The following is a 19,512-nucleotide window of genomic DNA, read 5'->3' as shown; positions in this document are numbered from 1 at the left end:
CAAACACATAATAAAAACAGAACAAGACAAACAGAAAAAAAAACAGATGAAAAACAAGAAAATCAAAGCACAAACAAAAACATACAAAACAATTAAACCAATATAACTTCAAAATCATAGTTTCATACCCTTCTTTCTTTTGACTTCCCCATACCTCCCCATCCCTGCATCCTTGTTTAGTGATTCTTTAGCAACCCTTTAGTCAATTGTCTTAATTCCCTTTCATAAAATTTCCTTTAGTTTTTTAGTTACTGCTGCAGTTCTCTGCCTCTTACCCCCTGACATCTTAACATTCCTCAATTTTGCAATAGTTTTTGAGATATATTTTAAATTTCTTCCAGTCCTCTTCCACTGTCTCTTTCCCCTGGTCACGGATTCTGCCCGTCATCTCGGCCAGTCCCATAAAGTCAATCACCTTTGTTTGCCATTCTTCCAGAGTAGGTAGTTCTTGCGTCTTCCAATACTTTGCCAGTAGAATTCTTGCTGCTGTGGTGGCATACATAAAGAAAATCCTATCCTTCTTTAACACCAATTGGCCAACCATGCCCAAGAGAAAAGCCTCTGGTTTCTTGGGAAAAGTCCACCTAAGGACCTTCTTAATTTCATTATAGATCATTTCCCAGAAAGCTTTAACCTTTGGGCAGGTCCACCAAAGGTGGTAAAAAGTGCCTTCAGTCTCATTACATTTCCAACACTTATTGTTAGGCAAGTGGTAAATTTTTGCAAGCTTGACTGGGGTCATGTACCACCGATAGATCATTTTCATAATGTTTTCTTTTAAAGCATTACATGCAGTAAATTTAATACCGGTGGTCCATAACTGTTCCCAGTCAGCAAACATAATATCATGACCGATATCTTGTGCCCATTTAATCATAGCTGATTTCACCGTTTCATCCTGTGTATTCCATTTCAACAGCAAGTTATACATTTTTGATAAGTTCTTAGTATTGGGTTCCAACAATTCTGTTTCTAGTTTTGACCTCTCTTTCTGGAATCCTATTTTCCTGTCCTGTTTGAATGTCTCATTTATCTGATGATAATGCAACCAATCTCGAACCTTGGGCTTTAGTTTCTCATAACTCTGAAGTTTAACCCTTTCACCATCATATTCTAAAATTTCATGATATTTTGGCCATTTAGAGTCCATATTAAGCTTTTTTACTTCCCTCGCCTCCATTGGTGACACCCACCTGGGGGTTTTACTTTCCAACAGATCTTTATATCGAATCCAAACATTATACAATGCTTTCCTTACAATATGGTTTTTAAATCCTTTATACACCTTTACCTTGTCATACCATAAATATGCATGCCAACCAAAACTATTGTCATACCCTTCCACACATGCTAATGGGCATTTTGAACCACATGACATACCTACAGTTCTGATGCTTGATGGCAGAACTGGGCATTTGACTGCTGGAAAGAAACCAGTTGCCTAATAATCCCTCCTGCCTGAATTGGGGCTGCACTGAACTGTCAAGGATTGTTTCTCAGTCATTTCATCCAGCACTTAATTATTCTCTTGTCTTGGTTATATTTCTGGGAAGAGAAGAAATCTAGGATCACCTTCTGGATTCTACCTTACTGGTAGAAATGGAACTACAGTACTCTAAAGCAAGACCCTTCACCCCCAGTCTTGTCAGGGGGTGCAAGATACCATGGCCCCTGAAAACAGAGATTTGTGAAAATGTTGAGAGGAAATTCACTGGTGCAATCTTTAGGAGCAACTCTAAAATACAGATCAAAATAGATATACAGTGGTGCCTCGCAAGACGAAAAGAATCCGTTCCGCGAGTCTCTTCGTCTTGCGGTTTTTTCGTCTTGCAAAGCAAGCCCATTAGCGGATTAGCGCTATTAGCGGCTTAGGGGCTTAGCGGATCAGCTGATAAGCGGCTTAGTAGATCAGCTGATGAGCGGCTTAGTGGATCAGCTGATAAGAGGCTTAGCAGCTTAGAAAAAGGGGGGGAGGAAAAAACCCCCACAGGAACTCGCAAGACATTTTCGTCTTGCAAAGCAAGCCCATAGGAAATTCGTTTTGCGAAGCACCTCCAAAACAGAAAACTCTTTCGTCTAGCGGGTTTTCCGTCTTGCGAGGCGTTCGTCTTGCGGGGCACCACTGTAATGACCTGATTCCTCCTTGCAAGGGTATGTATGAGCATGTCTTATGTTTGCAAACACTGAGACTTTTAAATTATATTTCATTATGAAATAACAGAAAAGTTACATTTAGGGACAGCACATTAACTTAATAAAGTCAACAGACACATTTATGAATCAAGAGTCTGTTATAAATTACAAATGGAATGGAAGTTTATTTAATCATAGTCTTCCTTTTCTCAACATTTATAGAGAGCAATACAGTGGTACCTCGGGTTAAGTACTTAATTCGTTCTGGAGGTCTGTTCTTAATCTGAAACTGTTCTTAACCTGAAGCACCACTTTAGCTAATGGGGCCTCCTGCTGCTGCTGTGCCACTGGAGCACAATTTCTGTTCTCATCCTGAAACAAAGTTCTTAACCCGAGGTACTATTTCTGGGTTAGCGGAGTCTGTAACCTGAAGCGTATTTAACCAGAGGTACCACTGTACCTAGAAAGCTATATGCAGGGTATTCTACCAATTTTTGTCTGCTGGGAAACTTGGCTTGAGAATATTAATATCTAGCTTGTTCCTAATTGTCTAGATCAGGGGTCAGCAAACTTTTTCAGCAGGGGGCCAGTCCACTGTCCCTCAGACCTTGGGGGGGGAGGGCGGACTATATTTTTTTTAGGGGGGGGAAAGGACGAATTCCTATGCCCCACAAATAACCCAGAGATGCATTTTAAATAAAAGCACACATTCTACTCATGTAAAAACACGCTGATTTTCGGACCATCTGCAGGCCCAATTTAGAAGGCGATTGGGCTGGATCTGGTCCCCAGGCCTTAGTTTGGTCTAGATTGCTAGTTCCCCCAGCCCACCTTGAAGCTGTGTTTATACACTCATTACAGGCCTTTCTGTGCTCTCCCATCTTCTGAAATCTGTTTTTGCTGGGGGCCCCTGACAATAGTAGGCTGAATGGCCTTCCTCAATAGCCGGCCATTAGTGCTGCCCTTTCAAGGCCTGCATTTTCTTTTTATACTATGTTTGTGCTAGTCCACTGTCCTACCAGCCCAAGTCTGCCCATGCTCCATGGTGAGGCAAGCCTTGGAGGCAGGCAGGCAGGCAGGCGGGCGGGCGGGCGGGCAGCAGGGCAAGCAAGCAAGCGGCCAGTGGGCGAGGGAGCTGCGTTTGTGGAGAGGGGGGCCTTGAGGAAGAAGGGGGGTGTGGGCAAGTGAGAGAGGGCATATGAGCTGGGTTTGCCACAGTGGGATGGGCCAGTGGGGCACAGGTGGGTGCGCGAGATGGGCTTGTGGCCGCAGGGGGAGTCCAGTGAGAGGGGAGTGGCCTGGTGGGGGAGGCAAGCTGCAACTTGATGGGGAGAGGAGAGGGGCTTGGAGGAGGGGCGTAATAAAGGGAGAGGGTCTTTGCAGGGGGAGGTTGGTGAGCAAAGTGAGCAGGGGCATCAGCCCCTAGTGAGCACACATAGAGACGCCAATCTTTTAACTTTCTCCTGCTTTTGATATTGCTTCTTGTTTATCGTGGTCTTTTGCAACTTTGTCTCCTTTTTAGTTGTGAGATATATTGCCTGTTCACATTTTGCTTTCTGCCTGTCTTGTCAGTTTTCAATAATATTTTTGAAGGCAATTCCTTTCATTCTTTTTTTAAAAATGGAGGCCACTAAGCTTCTGTTCTTATCTTGTAACTCTTTTGATTCTAGACTTTGTCTGCAGATGATCCCATCAAGCTTGAGTGACTTTAACTCCCATGTTGACGCTCTTTCTCGACTTCTATTTCTCTGACACTTCATCTGGCAAATTTCATAGCAGATGCCGACTCTGTCTTTGATGCAAGGTTTCTGTTTTGTGATCAATCATGGGCTTGCCTTTATATTAGCTCTCTTTTTGTACCACTTATTTAGGCTATTTCCAAATCATGTTTATCTGCTTCAAATCTCCAAATTCATCCCTGTGTAGCTGCTTCTGAAGACAAGTTCAATTACAGAATGAATGTTTCTTGTTCCCTCCTCTTCCCCCGTCACCTCCTGCGTGCCCTTTGGAGGGTTGGGGGCCCCACCAGAACCCCATGGATGGTGTCCAAGTCTCCGGACTCCCATCAGGCTTGGCCCAAGGACGGCAGACTCCAAAGGAAGATAGGGAAGAATGGGAGCCGGGGAGAGGCTGGGAGACCTGGAGACCCCCCCCCCATACTTGCTAGCTTTCAGGGACTGTACTGAGGAAGAATGGTGGGAGCCGCCCCTCCCCCTCCCCCTCCCCCTGATCCTGATCCCAATCCTGAATATTATTTAAGGTCAACAACGTCTCAGGAATATCCAGTGGATTTGTCAGGCTAAGTATTGAATCAAACATTGCCTGAACAATTAATTTTCATGCTGGGATTCAAAAACTTTCACAAAAAGGCCAGAAAATCTCCTTTTTAAAGTAAGTAGTAAGTTTATGTGCCTTTCTTTACTAATACTAGTGTTCCAATGAGCTGATCTGCATTGCAATATGAAAGGATGTTTCAATGTAAATTCTTTCTCCTTATCTGTATTGTAGCACAAAGATGTTCAAATCATATGTGCTTTCTTATCTCCAATCCTCTTTTCTTTTATTCATATTTATCACAAGGCCTTAAATGCAGAAGATTAACAGAGCCCTCCACTCTCCCCCCCCCCATCTTCCATACCCCTTTTGACCTTTCAGGCTACAGCTCATGGCATAAAACAGTAGTGGATAAAACTAGAATGATTCCTGTTTACCACAGACAAGCTGATAGAAAAGTGTTGTTTCTACATCTGCAGTCACTTATGATATAGAAGCTTGTTAGCCCATTTTTATTTTTTTGGGTGGGCAGTTTATCACAGGCTTCTGTTGCCACAGCTGATCACAACCTTGGATCTTTCTTTCTTTCTTTCTTTCTTTCTTTCTTTCTTTCTTTCATCAAGTTAGTGGGGGATGTAGATGAGTGACTTGAGGGGCAGAACCACAGAAACCAGATACCACCTGTCAACTTCGGTCAAGTTCTGTCCACTGTGGGGAGGAGGGCAAGCAGCAGAAGAAAATGTCTGACCACTGTCTCTCAGTCTAACTTACCTCATAAGGTTGTTGTGAGGAGAACATGGGGAGGGAGAGAACCATGCATACACCCTTGAACTGCATGGAGCAAAGTTGGGAAATAGATTTAATACTAAATAAAGAATAAATTAATCAAAGGAAAGAGACGATGCCACAGTGTACCCTCCTTTAAGGTTGCTTCAGTTCCAGGGAAATCTCAGAGACTAGATTAGTTTCAATGGGAATGACATAACAGAAGCCACTCTCTGCTGTTTCTCTCTTTCGCCACTTTATAATTCTTGAATAATGACTCTTTGCATGATCACTCTGGCTGTGGTTGCCATTCTTTCTTGCCCTGACAGAGTTATTCAGCTCCACCGCAGAATCATCAATATAAATGTACTTTGTGAACTAGTAAGGTAATTATGATTATTTAAATTTGATAAGTACCAGGTTTTTTGGGGTTTTTTGTTTGTTTAGATGTAGTTGTCCAGGTTTATGTGGGGAATTTGCAAGGCAAGGGAACTGAACTCACAAATTACTGATGCTGAGGATACTGTCTTCTTTACAGTTGTTTTTTAGGCTGCATTCTGCACTCATTTCTTAGGAGCCACATCTACTGACACTTCTCAGCAAACATACAAATGCATCATGTTTCCCTTTTCTCTATCCCCTGTTTTATATTGTGAGCTGGTTTAGGTAAGAAGAGATTTCCCTTTTGTAGCAAGGACTGACTAATTTATTAGATTTCTTTAAAGCATTTCACAAAGACTATATCTATAAAAGGAGCAACATCCATCACCAAACTAGGCGTCTCAGTTCCAAATCTGAAAAACTGGAATTGTAGAAAGGCATGGCTGCTGGAACAGTGCATGCAGGTGAGGCAATTCTTACATTTAACAGTATGACAAAAATAATAAGCATAATAATAGGTGGTGGGAAGTATATATTTAAGGTAAATTCCTTCCATTTCATTCCAAGGTTGAAGCCACGTGGCCATTTTGTCCCCAAAATGTGTCACACAGTTTCACATTAGTGAAGCCACAACTTCCACACTGGATTTCACTTTGGACAGAATTCTGCTGCAAAACTATGCAGAAAAGCACTGAAGAAAAGCGCAATAAATCTATATTCTACGTAGTATCTAATAGGAAACAATCTGTAGGACTCTAAAAGGGAGAGGCAGGCTCTTCTCTATTAGTCTGGATTAAATGCTTAAAAGGGGCTTGGGCTGGCATTGTGATGAGTGCCACCAATTCTATGATAATCTGGAAGCCCTCAAAGTTGCTCTCTCTTGCTCATCTTCCAATCATTACAATGCAAATGGTGCATCCGCTACAATGTCTGCAACTCTCTACCATTTGCTGCAGAGTTAAAATATTTTACGTTACTAAAATAGCAGCCCCAATCACCACTGAATGCAAAGGTAATGTATGTGCTATTAGACAAAGTACCTGATCCAGCAAATAGTTAAAACACTTCTAAAGGATGACCTAAAAGCACTCCAGGAAAATTGCCCTTAAATTTTAATTGAAATCGCTTAAAATAATAGAGGCAATTCGTATTTATTACATATAATAAAAGGCATAATTGCATTACTTTCTGGAGCACTTTGCAGCAACAATCGTTATATGACAGTGCAAGGAGAAGACACTGACAATTATTTCCTCAAGCTGAGGTCCCCCCCCCCCCATTTTAAAACAAACCCCACAGGATAAAAGCTCTGTGTAGCTGAAGGAAGATGGGCTATAACACAGCATCCTAATTTTGCCATATATCTGTTTCAATTATTTTTAAGTGTATTACTTATAATACTATTCAGTGATGTAGGTAAATAAAGTGAAGTGGTAGAAGCAGAGGACCATCTTGTTAAAGCTCGGATGAGACTGTGAGAAGAGCCTTCTGGATCCGGCCAGGGGCCCACCTAGTCCAGCCTCCTCTTCTCCCAGGGGCCGACCAGATTCCTGGGGGAACCCTCCATGAATCAATCTAATCCTCTCTCAAAGCCGTCCAGGCTGGGGGTCACTGTTGCCTCCTGCCGGAGGGAGCTCCACAATTTAATTGTGTGATGTGCGAAGAAACACTTTAAAAAAAATCTGTCCTGAATCTATCAACATTCAGCTTCACTGAATTGCCATGAGTTGGGGGGGGGGGCTTTTCTCTACCCACTTTCTACATGCCATGCACAATTTTACAAACTTCTACCATGCCCCACTTACTTGCCCTTTCTCTGAACCACAGAGTCCCAGATGTTGCTCTACCCCCTTGTTCATTTGGGCTGCCCTTTCCAATTCTACAATATCATTTTTGAGGTGAGGCAACCAGAACTGTGCACCGTATTCCACATGCAGGTCGCAGCAGAGATTGGTATAAGCGCACCATGATATCAGCAGTTCTATTTCCATTCCTTTCCTTAGGATTCTTAGTGTGGATTTGCCTTTCCCACTGCTGCCCCACCCTGGTTAACCCTTTCATCAAGCTATCTACTACGACCAATCCTGGTCCCTCAGCAGACCTCTTCAGACCCCAAGAGTGTAGAAGTGAAATTAAGATTTTTTGCCACAACATGTATCCATTTGCATTTGTTTACCTTGAAATGCATTTGCCATTTTACCTTCCATTCACTCAGTTTAGAGAGGTCCTTTTTCTTTTAAAAATCTCTTTTTCTTTTCACAACCTCGAATCATTTAATATCATCAGCAAACTTGGCCACCTCACTGTTCACCCCAAGCTTGTTTGTGAACAAGTTGAAAAGTACAGGGCCCAGTTGTGATCCCTGGGGGACTCCACTTTCGACTTCTCTCAATTCAGAGGACTGACAGTTTATTCCTACACTTTGCATCCTGCAACTTAGACTGAGGGGGGAAGGTAGCTTTGAAGATACATCTTCTGCATCAAATGACATGGAAAGCCTTCCATGCATATGACTAACAGTGGAGGTAAATTTATATGGTAGGTGCTACTTGGACAAATTATGAAAGGGATTTCAAGAGGAAGCACAATGGGGTTTAGCAAAGGGAGGCACAAATTTGTAAACTGCCCCAATAGTTTTTCCTAGCGCAAATTTGGTGCTTCCTGTTTGTGGGGGGACTGTCCAAGGAATTTGGAGGAAAGTAAGATTGGCTATGCCAAAACCCAATGAGAATCACCTTGACATCTGAAGGTAAGGCATGCCACAGGGAGCGTGCCACTACCAAGAAGGCCTTACCATAGAAGCAGAGAAAATGATGCATAAAGTATTATCTGTTACATTTATACATCACCTTTCTAATTATTTAAGTTATGCAAACTAGGTAGATTTACGTAAGTCAAAGAATTAAGATTTGTGCTGTGAAGCTGTGTGCCAGCATCAAGAAGCACATTGTCTTTACGTTTCATAAGGTTGATGCATACACTCCATGATGGTTGAGTTTATGTGGAATACAAAACTGAAGCAAAACAATGTGTAGAGGGAAGCAAATGTTTCCTCTTATTTTCCCTGCAATTAGTGTTTTTTTGTCAGTCCTTTCCTGTTAACACAGATGTGCTTTGCAGCATACTGGATTTCTCACAAAAGAAAAGATTATAATTAATAATATGCTTCATCATACTGAGTAACTCACAGTTGCTTGCAAATAATAAAAGTCTAATTGTGAAGACTGAAATGGGGCTAATAGCTGCACTCTTCTGTTTGGAAGGGGGAAAAGAAAAAAAGGGGGAGCTTAATTTTAATCCCATTATCCCCCCCCCCCCACTCCACCACCATCCAGCATTTCAGTGAAATGCTAGATGGTTATAATGTTAAGCTAATAGCTTTACTGTTCCCTGCCAACGTTGTCAGGGAGAAAGGACTTCTGTGTCAGGTAGCTTACTTTGGTCATCTTTGCTCAATACAAACATGGATAAGAAATTAGTTTGCAACTATGGATAGATACTCAACCTCCAAAACAATCTAACATAAATTGCGACAAAGCGTGTTCTTTTTCATAGAGAGCACGTGTTGCGGTGGGGTCTGACAGGCCACCCCTCTGTTGCTGGGCGGGTTAGTATGGATGACCATCTGCAGTGATTGGGCGGTTGGGTTACTGGGCAAATTTTGGTGTTGCCATTTAGGGGGATGGACCAAAGGTTATGAAATCAAGTCACGCAGCACTGACTGGGCTCTTTTGCTGCATGCATCAGTTCACCCGCCCACCCTCCCTAATCTAGGGCTATCGCATTGACCTTGCTATGCCTGCCATGGGGTCGTCTGCTTTTGGGGCAGAGGCCTGGTAGGAATTGTGTCCATTTGGCTGATTGGCTGGTGCCATTTGGTTTTTGCCTACTGCGTAGCAAATAGTCACAACTTGTAAGGTTGTTGTTAGGCATTGGTTAAAAAATTGGTTGGTGGAGGGGTAAGGATTGGCGGTGCCTGCCCCTCCAATGCTGCTGCAGAAAGGGAATTCCGTTAAAAGAATCCAGGGGCTTGCCATTCTTTCGTCCATACCCCTGAAGGGGGCTTAGGGCCGCACAAGCCCCTGGGAGCATGCGGGGGGGGGGGGGGAGAGAGGGTCTGGTTCCCGGCTCCATGACCAATGCCTTAGCAACCACTCACATTTATGTATTTTAATAAAGTTGTGGCCAAAATTATGCCAAAAACCTTAAACAAAAATTATGTGTGAATAGTGAATTATTTAGGGTTGGCTTGGGGGACCTCGACATGCAAACTCCCTTCGCAGCCAATGGAAAAAGTTAGTTGCAACAAACAAGTTCTAAGGAAAGCCACAAGTCACTTCATCTAGGCTTAGACCATAATATGTGCCAGACAATGGTGAGGGCAGCAAAAAGAGGGAAAGCTCAGGCAAACGGGGGCAAATGCCGGAGCCCCCCCCCCATTTTTGCATATGTTTAAGCAACTGCTTAAATACAGTGGTACCTCAGGTTAAGAACTTAATTTGTTCCGGAGGTCCATACTTAACCTGAAACTGTTCTTAACCTGAAGCACCACTTTAGCTAACGGGGCCTCCCACTGCTGCCGCACCGCCAGAGCACGATTTCTGTTCTCATCCTGAAGCAAAGTTCTTAACCTGAAGCACTATTTCTGGGTTAGCAGAGTCTGTAACCTGAAGTGTCTGTAACGCGAGGTGCCATTGTATAGGAGCTTTACCACAAAAAGTTGGCAATCCTAACTGAGGAAGAGAAAATATCTGTTTTACAGAGTAGTCAAAGTATGTACATTCTAATGCATATTCACGATTTTGAGATTATGCTATGTCCAATAAAGACACTCTAAAAGAGAGAAAAATATTTAAGATTATGAATTATATCCATTTTAATGTGTAAATGAAGCTGCATTTACAGCACACTGACCAATTTCTGCTAAATTCCTAAGCCCATGTTGGAACATCTTTATGAGGCTATTATTCTCAAGTGCTCTTCACAGCATTCCCTCTGAAATCCAGAGAGAAGGTCAAAGTTAGCAGGTTGTGTGGCTTGGGCATAAGCCCCTATCACCTTTTGGATATTCAAGTTCATGCTTATTACTGTCCAGTACCTTCAAGTATACTAAATATATAGAATTTTTACAGATGAAAGCTTATAGTGGTTGGTAGGTGCTTCAGAAACATATGCTTAACAAAACTCTTAATTGCTACAATTTAATGAAGATTTAGAAGAAGAGGATAAAAGATCTGTTTGATCTGGGAGATCAAACAGAAAACAAAAATAATATTGCAATGTTTATTAACTATGTTCCCATCAATGAATGTGGTTCAAAGGGAAGGGAAAAATGCCTGTGCTTTCTGTGTCTATAAATAAGGTTCTTTGAAAGGTTATGTTGATCCAAGGTTATGTGGGATCAAAACACAGATGCCAAATGTGCATTGTTTTTCTCCTTCTTTCAACAGATTTCCTTAAATCTAATGCTATTATTCACATCGATTCCAACTGGGGCAATGAGGAGCTGGGTGAATGTGAGAATTCTTCCAAGGTTCAACTGCAGAAGAATCTGGGGACTCATAATTCTTGCCTCTTGTATTCGGCCCCATGACACTTGCTTCTGGGCAAGCTTCTTTGGCACTCCTATGCGATGCCATAATGCTGCACCCTTGCTTATTCCCACACCTTTGGTCTGGGTGGTCCTTGTGGGTGTGGGGAAGTTTGAGGCTGCTAATGATATGCAGGGCGTCACCACATATTTTGCCTTCCTGGGGACACAAGGAGACAGGAGGCTGCTACTGCTGTTAGTAGTGGGTACTTTTTGCAACTGACGTGTGCACAAATCTCTTACCTCCTCGCTTGTTTAGCTTTGCGAAACCTGGTGCATAACTGTTGGATGCAGACGGCATAGATGACGAGCTGCTGAAGAAGGAGGGGGCCAGGCCTGAGACCAAGGGCTCCTCACATTTTTCTGAAAGACAAAGAAGAAGAGTGTTGTTTCAGGGATGCGTGTGCAGCCACACTCCCCAGTCACCCCAGTGCTCTGCAGACCAGTCTGTTAAAAGTTATGCAAGCAGAATTTCCTGATCTGGACCTCATGCAGAGTAGGAATCCATAAGCTCCCCACACCAGGAAAGGAGTTCCAAAGTTTCACTGCAAACTGTCTTTAAACATGTTACAAAAACACTGTAAATAAAAACCAGAGGATTGCTCATCAACAACTAGGAATGCAATCCAGTTTTCTTTAGGTTCTTCCTTGTTAATATAGTCTAAGAACTATTCTCTGTCTGGTCCCAGAAAGAGATTCAAATAAGCAAGTTGCTTCCTCAATATGCTAACAGCTTCTGAGAGAATCCGAGACTCTCAGGGATGAGCCATCGATTGCCATAACATTGGAACAAAGACTCCACCACAAGCACCTTCTGCACCTCCACATAACGTTTTATCATACCCTCCAACATTTCTCTAATGCAAATAGGGATGCCCTATTATATGCTGGGCGGCTTCCAACATATATAAAAGCATAATAAAATATTTAAAACTTCCCTATACTGGATTGCCCTCAGATGGCTCGGGAATCAGATAACTCGATGCCCTCCAACATTTCTCTGATGAAAATAAGAATGGCCTACCATACCTGCCAATATTTCTCCAATGCAAATAGGGAAATCCTAAGGAAAAGCGGGACATTCTGGGATCAAATCAGAAACCAGGATGGCCTCTGTAAATCTGGGACTTCCCCTGGGAAATAGGGACACTTGGAGGATTTGTTTTATGCATATTGCACGTACAGCTTTCACACATTCTAGGCCATGTTTTAGGGCGCATTCACCACCTTGCCCCTGCGACTGAAGGCCTGTGACATGCGTGCATGACATCAGCACGCCCCACAGTGTGCACACAGGATGCAAGCACACCTCATGGCATGTGTGCACGGCCACCCTGGAGCTTGGGGCAGCGGCCTTTCCTCTGAAATTGGGGTGTGTACCCCCCCGGCCCTCCCTACTTAGTGCCCCTGTTTTAGGGTATACAGAGCACTAGCCAGGCCTTTATGGCCTTTTTGTTGCCACTCTTGAACAGGATGTAACCTAGAAAACTCGCAATGCTGTCCTGCAGGTGCCTATTGCAGTAGATAACTTCCAGGGCATCGTGTTTGCTACCACGACTCTTTTCATTCAGGCCCCCAAGAATACAGTCAAAAATCACCACTCTGTAATTATGCCATACCATACAAAGTCTTTCTATTGGTCAAGTCATCCAGACACACTTCGCCAGCATGGTGGGAAAGCTGCCGTTCTGACACCAGCGGCCCTCACAACAATCTCCCCTGCAGGCTGCTCTGTACGACCAGCATCCAAAATGCCTGCAGTAAAACTGCAATAATCCCCTCTCACATCTGGCCAAGTGGCCAAGAATGTATAGAGTCATTCCGATTCACCTCGTGTCATGTAGATGCGGCCCATCCTGGTGGCTGCACTTTTACCCACATTGTGAGGAGCAAGCCCACACCCTCCAACATTCCTCTGGATGAAAATAGAGACATTTTTGTCCAAGGACTGTTGGAGGGTCTGCTTCCCCTTTGGCCCCTGTGCTTCTGCCACCCCCCCCCAAATACTCACTCAACCTGCAACTGACCCTCATTGACCCCCCTCTTTCGGTCCCCCCTCAGCCCCTCCCACAGAGTATACACCAGCAGGACACAGCACGTTCACTGCCTGAACAAGAACTTCTGGCAGTGGGACCCTGTCCGCCAAGACACACACCTGCCCACTCCCAGGATGGGATCATGTGACAAGCGGGTGGCTATCTCTGTCTGTCTGTCCATCTCTCTCCTGCCCTGCAGCTGCCCTTTCAGCACCTGTGTTTCTGCTGCCCTCTGCCCTCTCACTCCCCCCCCCCCGACCCTCTGTGCTCCCCTCCCCCCCTCCCCGAGCATTTCCTATCTAAAGAAAGGCAAGAGCACATACACACCCTCCACCGCACTGAGAAAACCCCTTAATCACAATTTTATTTTATTCTTTGGGTGGCTTTACAAAAAGAAAAACACACAGCAATATATACATTTTAGAAAGGAAAAATATTTTTTAAAATAGAGATATATATTTTAAATCAGGACTCCTTGTGCTCTGCTCCGCTCCCCCTTTCTTCCCGCTCAGCACGGCCTGCAAGCCTGGACCCCGGGGGTGGCAGCCTCTCCCCTTCCTCGCCTGCTCTCCAGCGGCCCCTATGAGGAGGAGGCTGGAAGTGGCTCCCTCTCAGCCACAGCCATTCGGGACAAGCGCCGGATCATCCTCCTCCTTCCAGGAACAATCAGAAGCCAGGATGGCTTTTGTAATTCCAGGACTTTCCCTGGAAAATCAGGACACTTGGAGGGTATTCCAGCCTCTAGGATAATATTTAATAAGCAATGCATAGAAGCCACTGACACAATTTCCTGGCAATTTCCATACATGTCAATGGGTATTGTGCACACAAATTGTACATGGTTATTGGGGTAATCAAAATAGCAGCAACTTGTCCATGCTTAAGCCATGATTTATCAGGGAAATAACTCATTTGCACTCTGTTAATCGTTAGAGATGCAGCAAGAAGTGAAATTTAAGAGGTCTAATCTGTTTTTGCAGTAATCTCAATAATCCTTTTAAGCACTTTACTTCCATTGGACTCAGTACAGAGGAGAATAGGAGCCAACTGCTAGGGGGCAAGGTCCCTTTGCCTCCTCCCATAAAATATTTGAGGGGGCAGGGCCTCCCCAAAGCTGATGGGCATTGCCATTCAAATAGTGTGTGAGCACTGCATCATGTGATCGATTACGCATACAGGCACTCTGTGCAATGCTATCTTGCAAAAGGGGGGGGGGAGAGAAATAACACTGATGCAGCGTTGCTTTTCTATATGGTATCAACTTTTGCAACCAGTGAAGAAGTTTGCAAGTGTATCCATTCTGAGCTGGTATTTAGGAAGCCAGTGGCTACGTGACGCAGTCATTACAGTGGTGCCTTGCAAGACGAAAAGAATCCGTTCCGCGAGTCTCTTCGTCTAGCGGTTTTTTCGTCTTGCAAGCAAGACCATTAGCGGCTTAGCGGATTAGCGCTATTAGCGGCTTTTAGCGGCTTAGCGGATAAGCGGCTTAGCAGCTTAGAAAAAGGGGGGGAGGAGAAAAAAGTCGGAAAAACTTGCAAGACATTTTCGTCTTGCAAAGCAAGCCCATAGGGAAATTCGTCTTGTGAAGCGCCTCCAAAACGGAAAACCCTTTCGTCTAGCGGGTTTTTCGTCTTGCGAGGCATTCGTCTTGCGGGGCACCACTGTACTAGTACCAAGGTGCAATAGAGACACATATAAAAAAAATGAAGATGCTTTTTAAAAAAAGTGTTTTGAAAAATATATTGAATTTGCCATAAGCTCACCTTGGCCATCTAGTATCGCATTTGTATAGATGCACTTTATATTTGCAGCTGTATAGCTGAGTCCCAAATGTAGTGTTATCATATATAACTGGAGCCTCATATGCTACCAAGGTGATTCCAACATTGCAAGAGGTTGGACTAGATGACCCTCGGGGTCCCTGCCACCTCTGCAATGTTCTGTGTGGTTATTCTTTTCCCAGCAGTTACGATATGACCTCAGAGGAAAGTAGCCCTAGTACAGTAGTGGTAACTGGGAGCCTTGGGTTAGGAAGCTATCATTTCCTTATTGTGTTGATTTGGAAGTTCTACCAGAGAGACCTCCAGTGTTATTAGACGCTCCTTGCCAATATATGTTACAGCGTGGAATTTGTTTCTAATATTTTTGAAGATGTGGGTCAAGAAAGAGAAACAAGCCTCCCTTCCATGCTAATAAATGTGGTACCATCTATTTAGTCTCTCACAAGCTCTCTCTACGTAAATTCAACTCTAAATCAATTTGCGAGGTAAGAGAGAGGGAGATTCTCAAAATGAGCAAGCTGCTAAGATAAATTGCATTAAATCTGAGCACATAGCTTGCAATAGTGTGTACCATACATGAGCTAGCTAAAAAACAGAAATCAAAAGTGGCTTTTGCAGGGTTGAGGCAACATTTGTAACGTTGTCGGAGCTCCTCTATGCTTTTTCACTTAACCCTCGGCTGAAAGCCAGAGATGTTATAGATGCCACAAGGGAAAGATTCCAAGAAACGCAGAATCTTTTGACAGGTTTTGCTGTTTTTTTCAGAAGGGGAAATATCCAATCTTTCACTTACTACAAGTGCAATCCTCTAAGCCTTTCTGTTGCAGAGATACAGCAGCCTTCCTTATATAAGTCAATGTACTGTATCCTGTTAATCAATTATGGAACACTCTTGCCAGCCAGTGTGACAGCGGCAGCAAAGGAATAAACGCTACTCTATACCATTTATCTCAGTAAGGTGTTAACTTCAAAGACAACCTGGGACCATTTAAATGTTAACATTATGAAGCAACAGCAATCTTCCAGTTTACTCCACTTTGTCCTAATAAGATCTGGCAACAGTGTCTTTAGTTTCTCACATGCTCAGTGCAAGAAGAAAACAGGATCTGTTTTCTGTAGCCCCAAGGCAACAAATCCACTTTTTTGCAATTCGGAACTGAGGGTGAAATGGACTGAAAACTATGGGGTGAATACGTCTGAGCACCCTGTAAGCAAATCAGGAACTAATGCTCAGTAGACAAATTTATTATTATTAAAGGTAAAGGTGAAGGACCCCTGACAGTTAAGTCCATTCGCAGACGACTCTGAGGTTGCGACATCTTGCTTTACAGGCCATGGGAGCCAGCGTTTGTCCACAGACCAGTTTTTCTGGGTCATGTGGCCAGCATGGCTAAGCTGCTTCTGGTGCAACGGAACACACAAACCAGAGATGTGCACCAAAACACCGTTTACCTTCTTGCCAGAGCGGTACCTATTTATCTACTTTACTGTGCGCTTTCGAGCTGCTAGATTGGCAGGAGCTGGGACAGAGCAATGGAAGCTCACCCCGTTGCGGGGATTCGAACTGCTGACCTTCTGATTGGCAAGCCCAAGAGGCTCAGTGGTTTAGACCACAGCGCCATTATTATTATTATTATTATTATTATTATTATTATTATATTAAATTTGTATACTGCCCTTCATCCAAAGATCCCAGGGCAGTACACAACAGCAAAATACAAAATCATGATAAGGTTGTGCTTCATCTGGTCCAGAGCTGCTAGCCAAACTAACTTTGTATTGGGTGAGCCTCCTGCGTGATTAGAATCCATCTGTCCAAAACATTCCCATGGAAACTTTGCTGAGCTCTACCTCCACACATCCCACCATCTTTTCACTTGAAACTTCAGCCTCTGATGCCCCTTGTTGGATATTCAAGGTTTAGAGAACCCTGAAAATGTGGGTATCAGAACTGGAGGGGTGGAAAGCAGCACAGGTGAGCAAAATTCAGGGAAATGTGACATTAAGTGGCTTTGCAAACCTGGCAAATAACCAACTATCTTTGTGAGACCCAGCGAAAGGAAGACATGCACAGTGTCTCTTCGCTTTTTATCTGCTGTTTCTAGACAAGCTCTCACACATACATTGTCCTTTTATGTTTTCCATTTTCATTCTTGCTTGAAGATGCGAATGAGATTGCTATTGAGGCAGGTTTGCATTTAGCTTCATGAGCAAATGAGCCCAGCCACAGCTGAATCATTTCTGTGAATAGGTCTGGGGCTCAGCTGTAATCTGAAGATTAGAGCCTCACTTATTGATCCTAAGGAATGCCTCATATTCCACCCCAAATTGCACAGTGTCAATAGAGATAAAACATTATTGCTCCAAAGACTTCTGGCTCCTGCCACTGCCATGGCAGCTGAAAGAAGATAAAAGAAAACAGCTGCTTTTCCTACACCCCAAACTGAAGCCAAACAGAAGGAACACATTAAAAGATAGGACCAAGCAATTGGAATAGAGTTGCTCAGAAAATATAATTTCTGAAAGCCTGTAAAAAAAGAAAATGCACACACACTATAGTTAACCCTCTTTATTTATGTTTAAAATAACAAGAAAGGCCTCAATAGATGCTTTCAAAATACTCCACGTCCTAATTTCACCCCCAAAATGTAAAGTTCCAAATTGCTTATTTTTTCTTAAGTCTCCAAAGTTCCACTTATTATTCCTCTATTTTGTACAGAACATGCACAGTTTGCCACAGCCTTCAACTTTTCTGCATATATGTGCACTTTGCTACAGCAGTGCAAAAAGGCAATATTGAGAGTACACATAACAAAGGCATCAATGTTATTTTTGTGTGGTGTTTCACTGATGCACAGGAGTTCATGTATGCATTGGTAAAACACCACACAAAAATAATATCGATGCAATCTTATTTATTACCATATCAATATTGGTATTAACATATCAAGAGTGCTTCTTTGCACTGTTGTGTATCAGTGCACATTGGTAAAATAAGCAGCAGGGGAGAAGCGCAACTAAACTGAAGGAATTTAAAGCAGCAGAAAACTTTTCAGTCTCCAAATCTGGAATTAAATTTAGAAATTATTTTGGTTAAACTGAAAATCCCAGATGAGTGAGGCTGCACCCCTATATTCACACACCTGGGAGTAAGCCCCATTGAACACAATGAGTCTTATCCTCAGTAGAAATGTACAGGATTGTACTGCAGCACAGTGGGAGAGCAAACCCATGGAACAATAAAGGAACAGAACGGGGGAAATCTGTTCATTCCAGGGCTATTCAGATACATTCAGGTCATCAAATTCCTGGCTCCTATACAGACTTCTGTGGAGGAATCATGGCTGTTTAGATGTCTCCTGTCAAGACTCTTAACAACAGAGATAATTAGGTGGTGATTAATGATAGCTGCTGCCTATTGTATTATCTTTGAGGAACAGAGATAACAGGGATTAACTTCCAATGCTCTGGAAGCACTGCTCTCCTGCTGTGGGACTGAGAAATTTTCAAAGAACCCAGACAGCTGAGTGATCGGGAAGCAGAAGAACCACCCAAACACCACTTAATAGCCCTAGGGATCAGTCCTAGGGCAAAGATCAGTGAAGCCTCCCTCACTTCAATTTTTTATGAAATTCCTATAAATTACTACTGAGAATGACTCTCTGCTGGTTAGAATGTTCATCTGAAATACGACCCAACGACTGGCTTAAGACAAAGGGGCTCAAAACAAAACAAAAACATGCTCTAATGATACATACTAAATAAAGTTTTTAAACAGCTAAGAGATTCTCCAACTCTGAGAAATTTTCATCTTATTTTGTTCTATTCTTAATCCTGCTTCACTAGTGAATGTGCTGCTTGTAATGTGAAACTACATGGCTGCTCACTGTGAGGGTGGAATGTTAGGAATGTAATTTATTGATAAGCAAGGACTGTGTGGATTTCAGAGAAAGCACTCAGTATGGTAAAAGTACTGAAAAAACATCCCACTGATGGTTGGTGTCATGCAACAATTATTTAATGAGCAATTAAAAGAACTAAGAGAGAAGGTGCCTAAAATGGTAAATGGAAATGGATTAGACAAAGCTGAGGCTGGAAAAGATATGTCGCCTTTGGGAAAAAATACTGATGGAGGTTTGCCAGAGCAGGAGATTGGAAGGGTAAAGCTAGAGGCAATGGATGATGAAACTGGGAGAACCTCCACACAGGTGACTGAAGGAGTGAAACAGCTGTGATAAGAAATGTCCTGAGCTGGCAGGTATAGAGATGAGAAAGAAATGACTCTGTGTAAAATTGCATGCAGATGAAGGTGATGGCTAGCTGATGACGAACCCTGGGAAGCAGGAATGGGAAGATTTCTCAGGGTGGGAGGCTGAGGGAAGAAAGGGAAGCTCCCAGGTGAGAGCTGGGAGGGTTCACCTCTTTCTGTGTGTGTCAGGTCTTCCTATAGGGGAGAACTCTGCATTCTTGTTTTTGTTTTTTCTTTTTGTTTAGATTTGTTAATTTTTTTATTGTAATGTATTTTATTGTAATTATGAAAGGTTGAGATATT

General features: G+C 43.1%; 1 protein-coding gene across 1 annotated transcript in view; it reads right to left on the bottom strand.

Annotated features, from left to right (window-relative positions):
* CNTNAP2 (contactin associated protein 2) overlaps positions 1 to 19,512 on the bottom strand; it is a 1,037,318-nt gene that overhangs the window by 632,360 nt on the left and 385,446 nt on the right. Inside the window, exon 2 of the mRNA XM_079947520.1 lies at positions 11,387 to 11,506. Coding sequence (XP_079803646.1) covers positions 11,387 to 11,506 — 120 coding nt within the window. The remainder of the gene's footprint in view (positions 1 to 11,386; positions 11,507 to 19,512) is intronic.

This window comes from Podarcis cretensis, assembly GCF_951804945.1.
Source record: "Podarcis cretensis genome assembly, chromosome: 12".
Lineage (NCBI taxonomy): Eukaryota > Metazoa > Chordata > Lepidosauria > Squamata > Lacertidae > Podarcis > Podarcis cretensis.
Note: the sequence above shows the minus strand (reverse complement) of the source record. Positions and strands in the feature narration are given on the sequence as shown.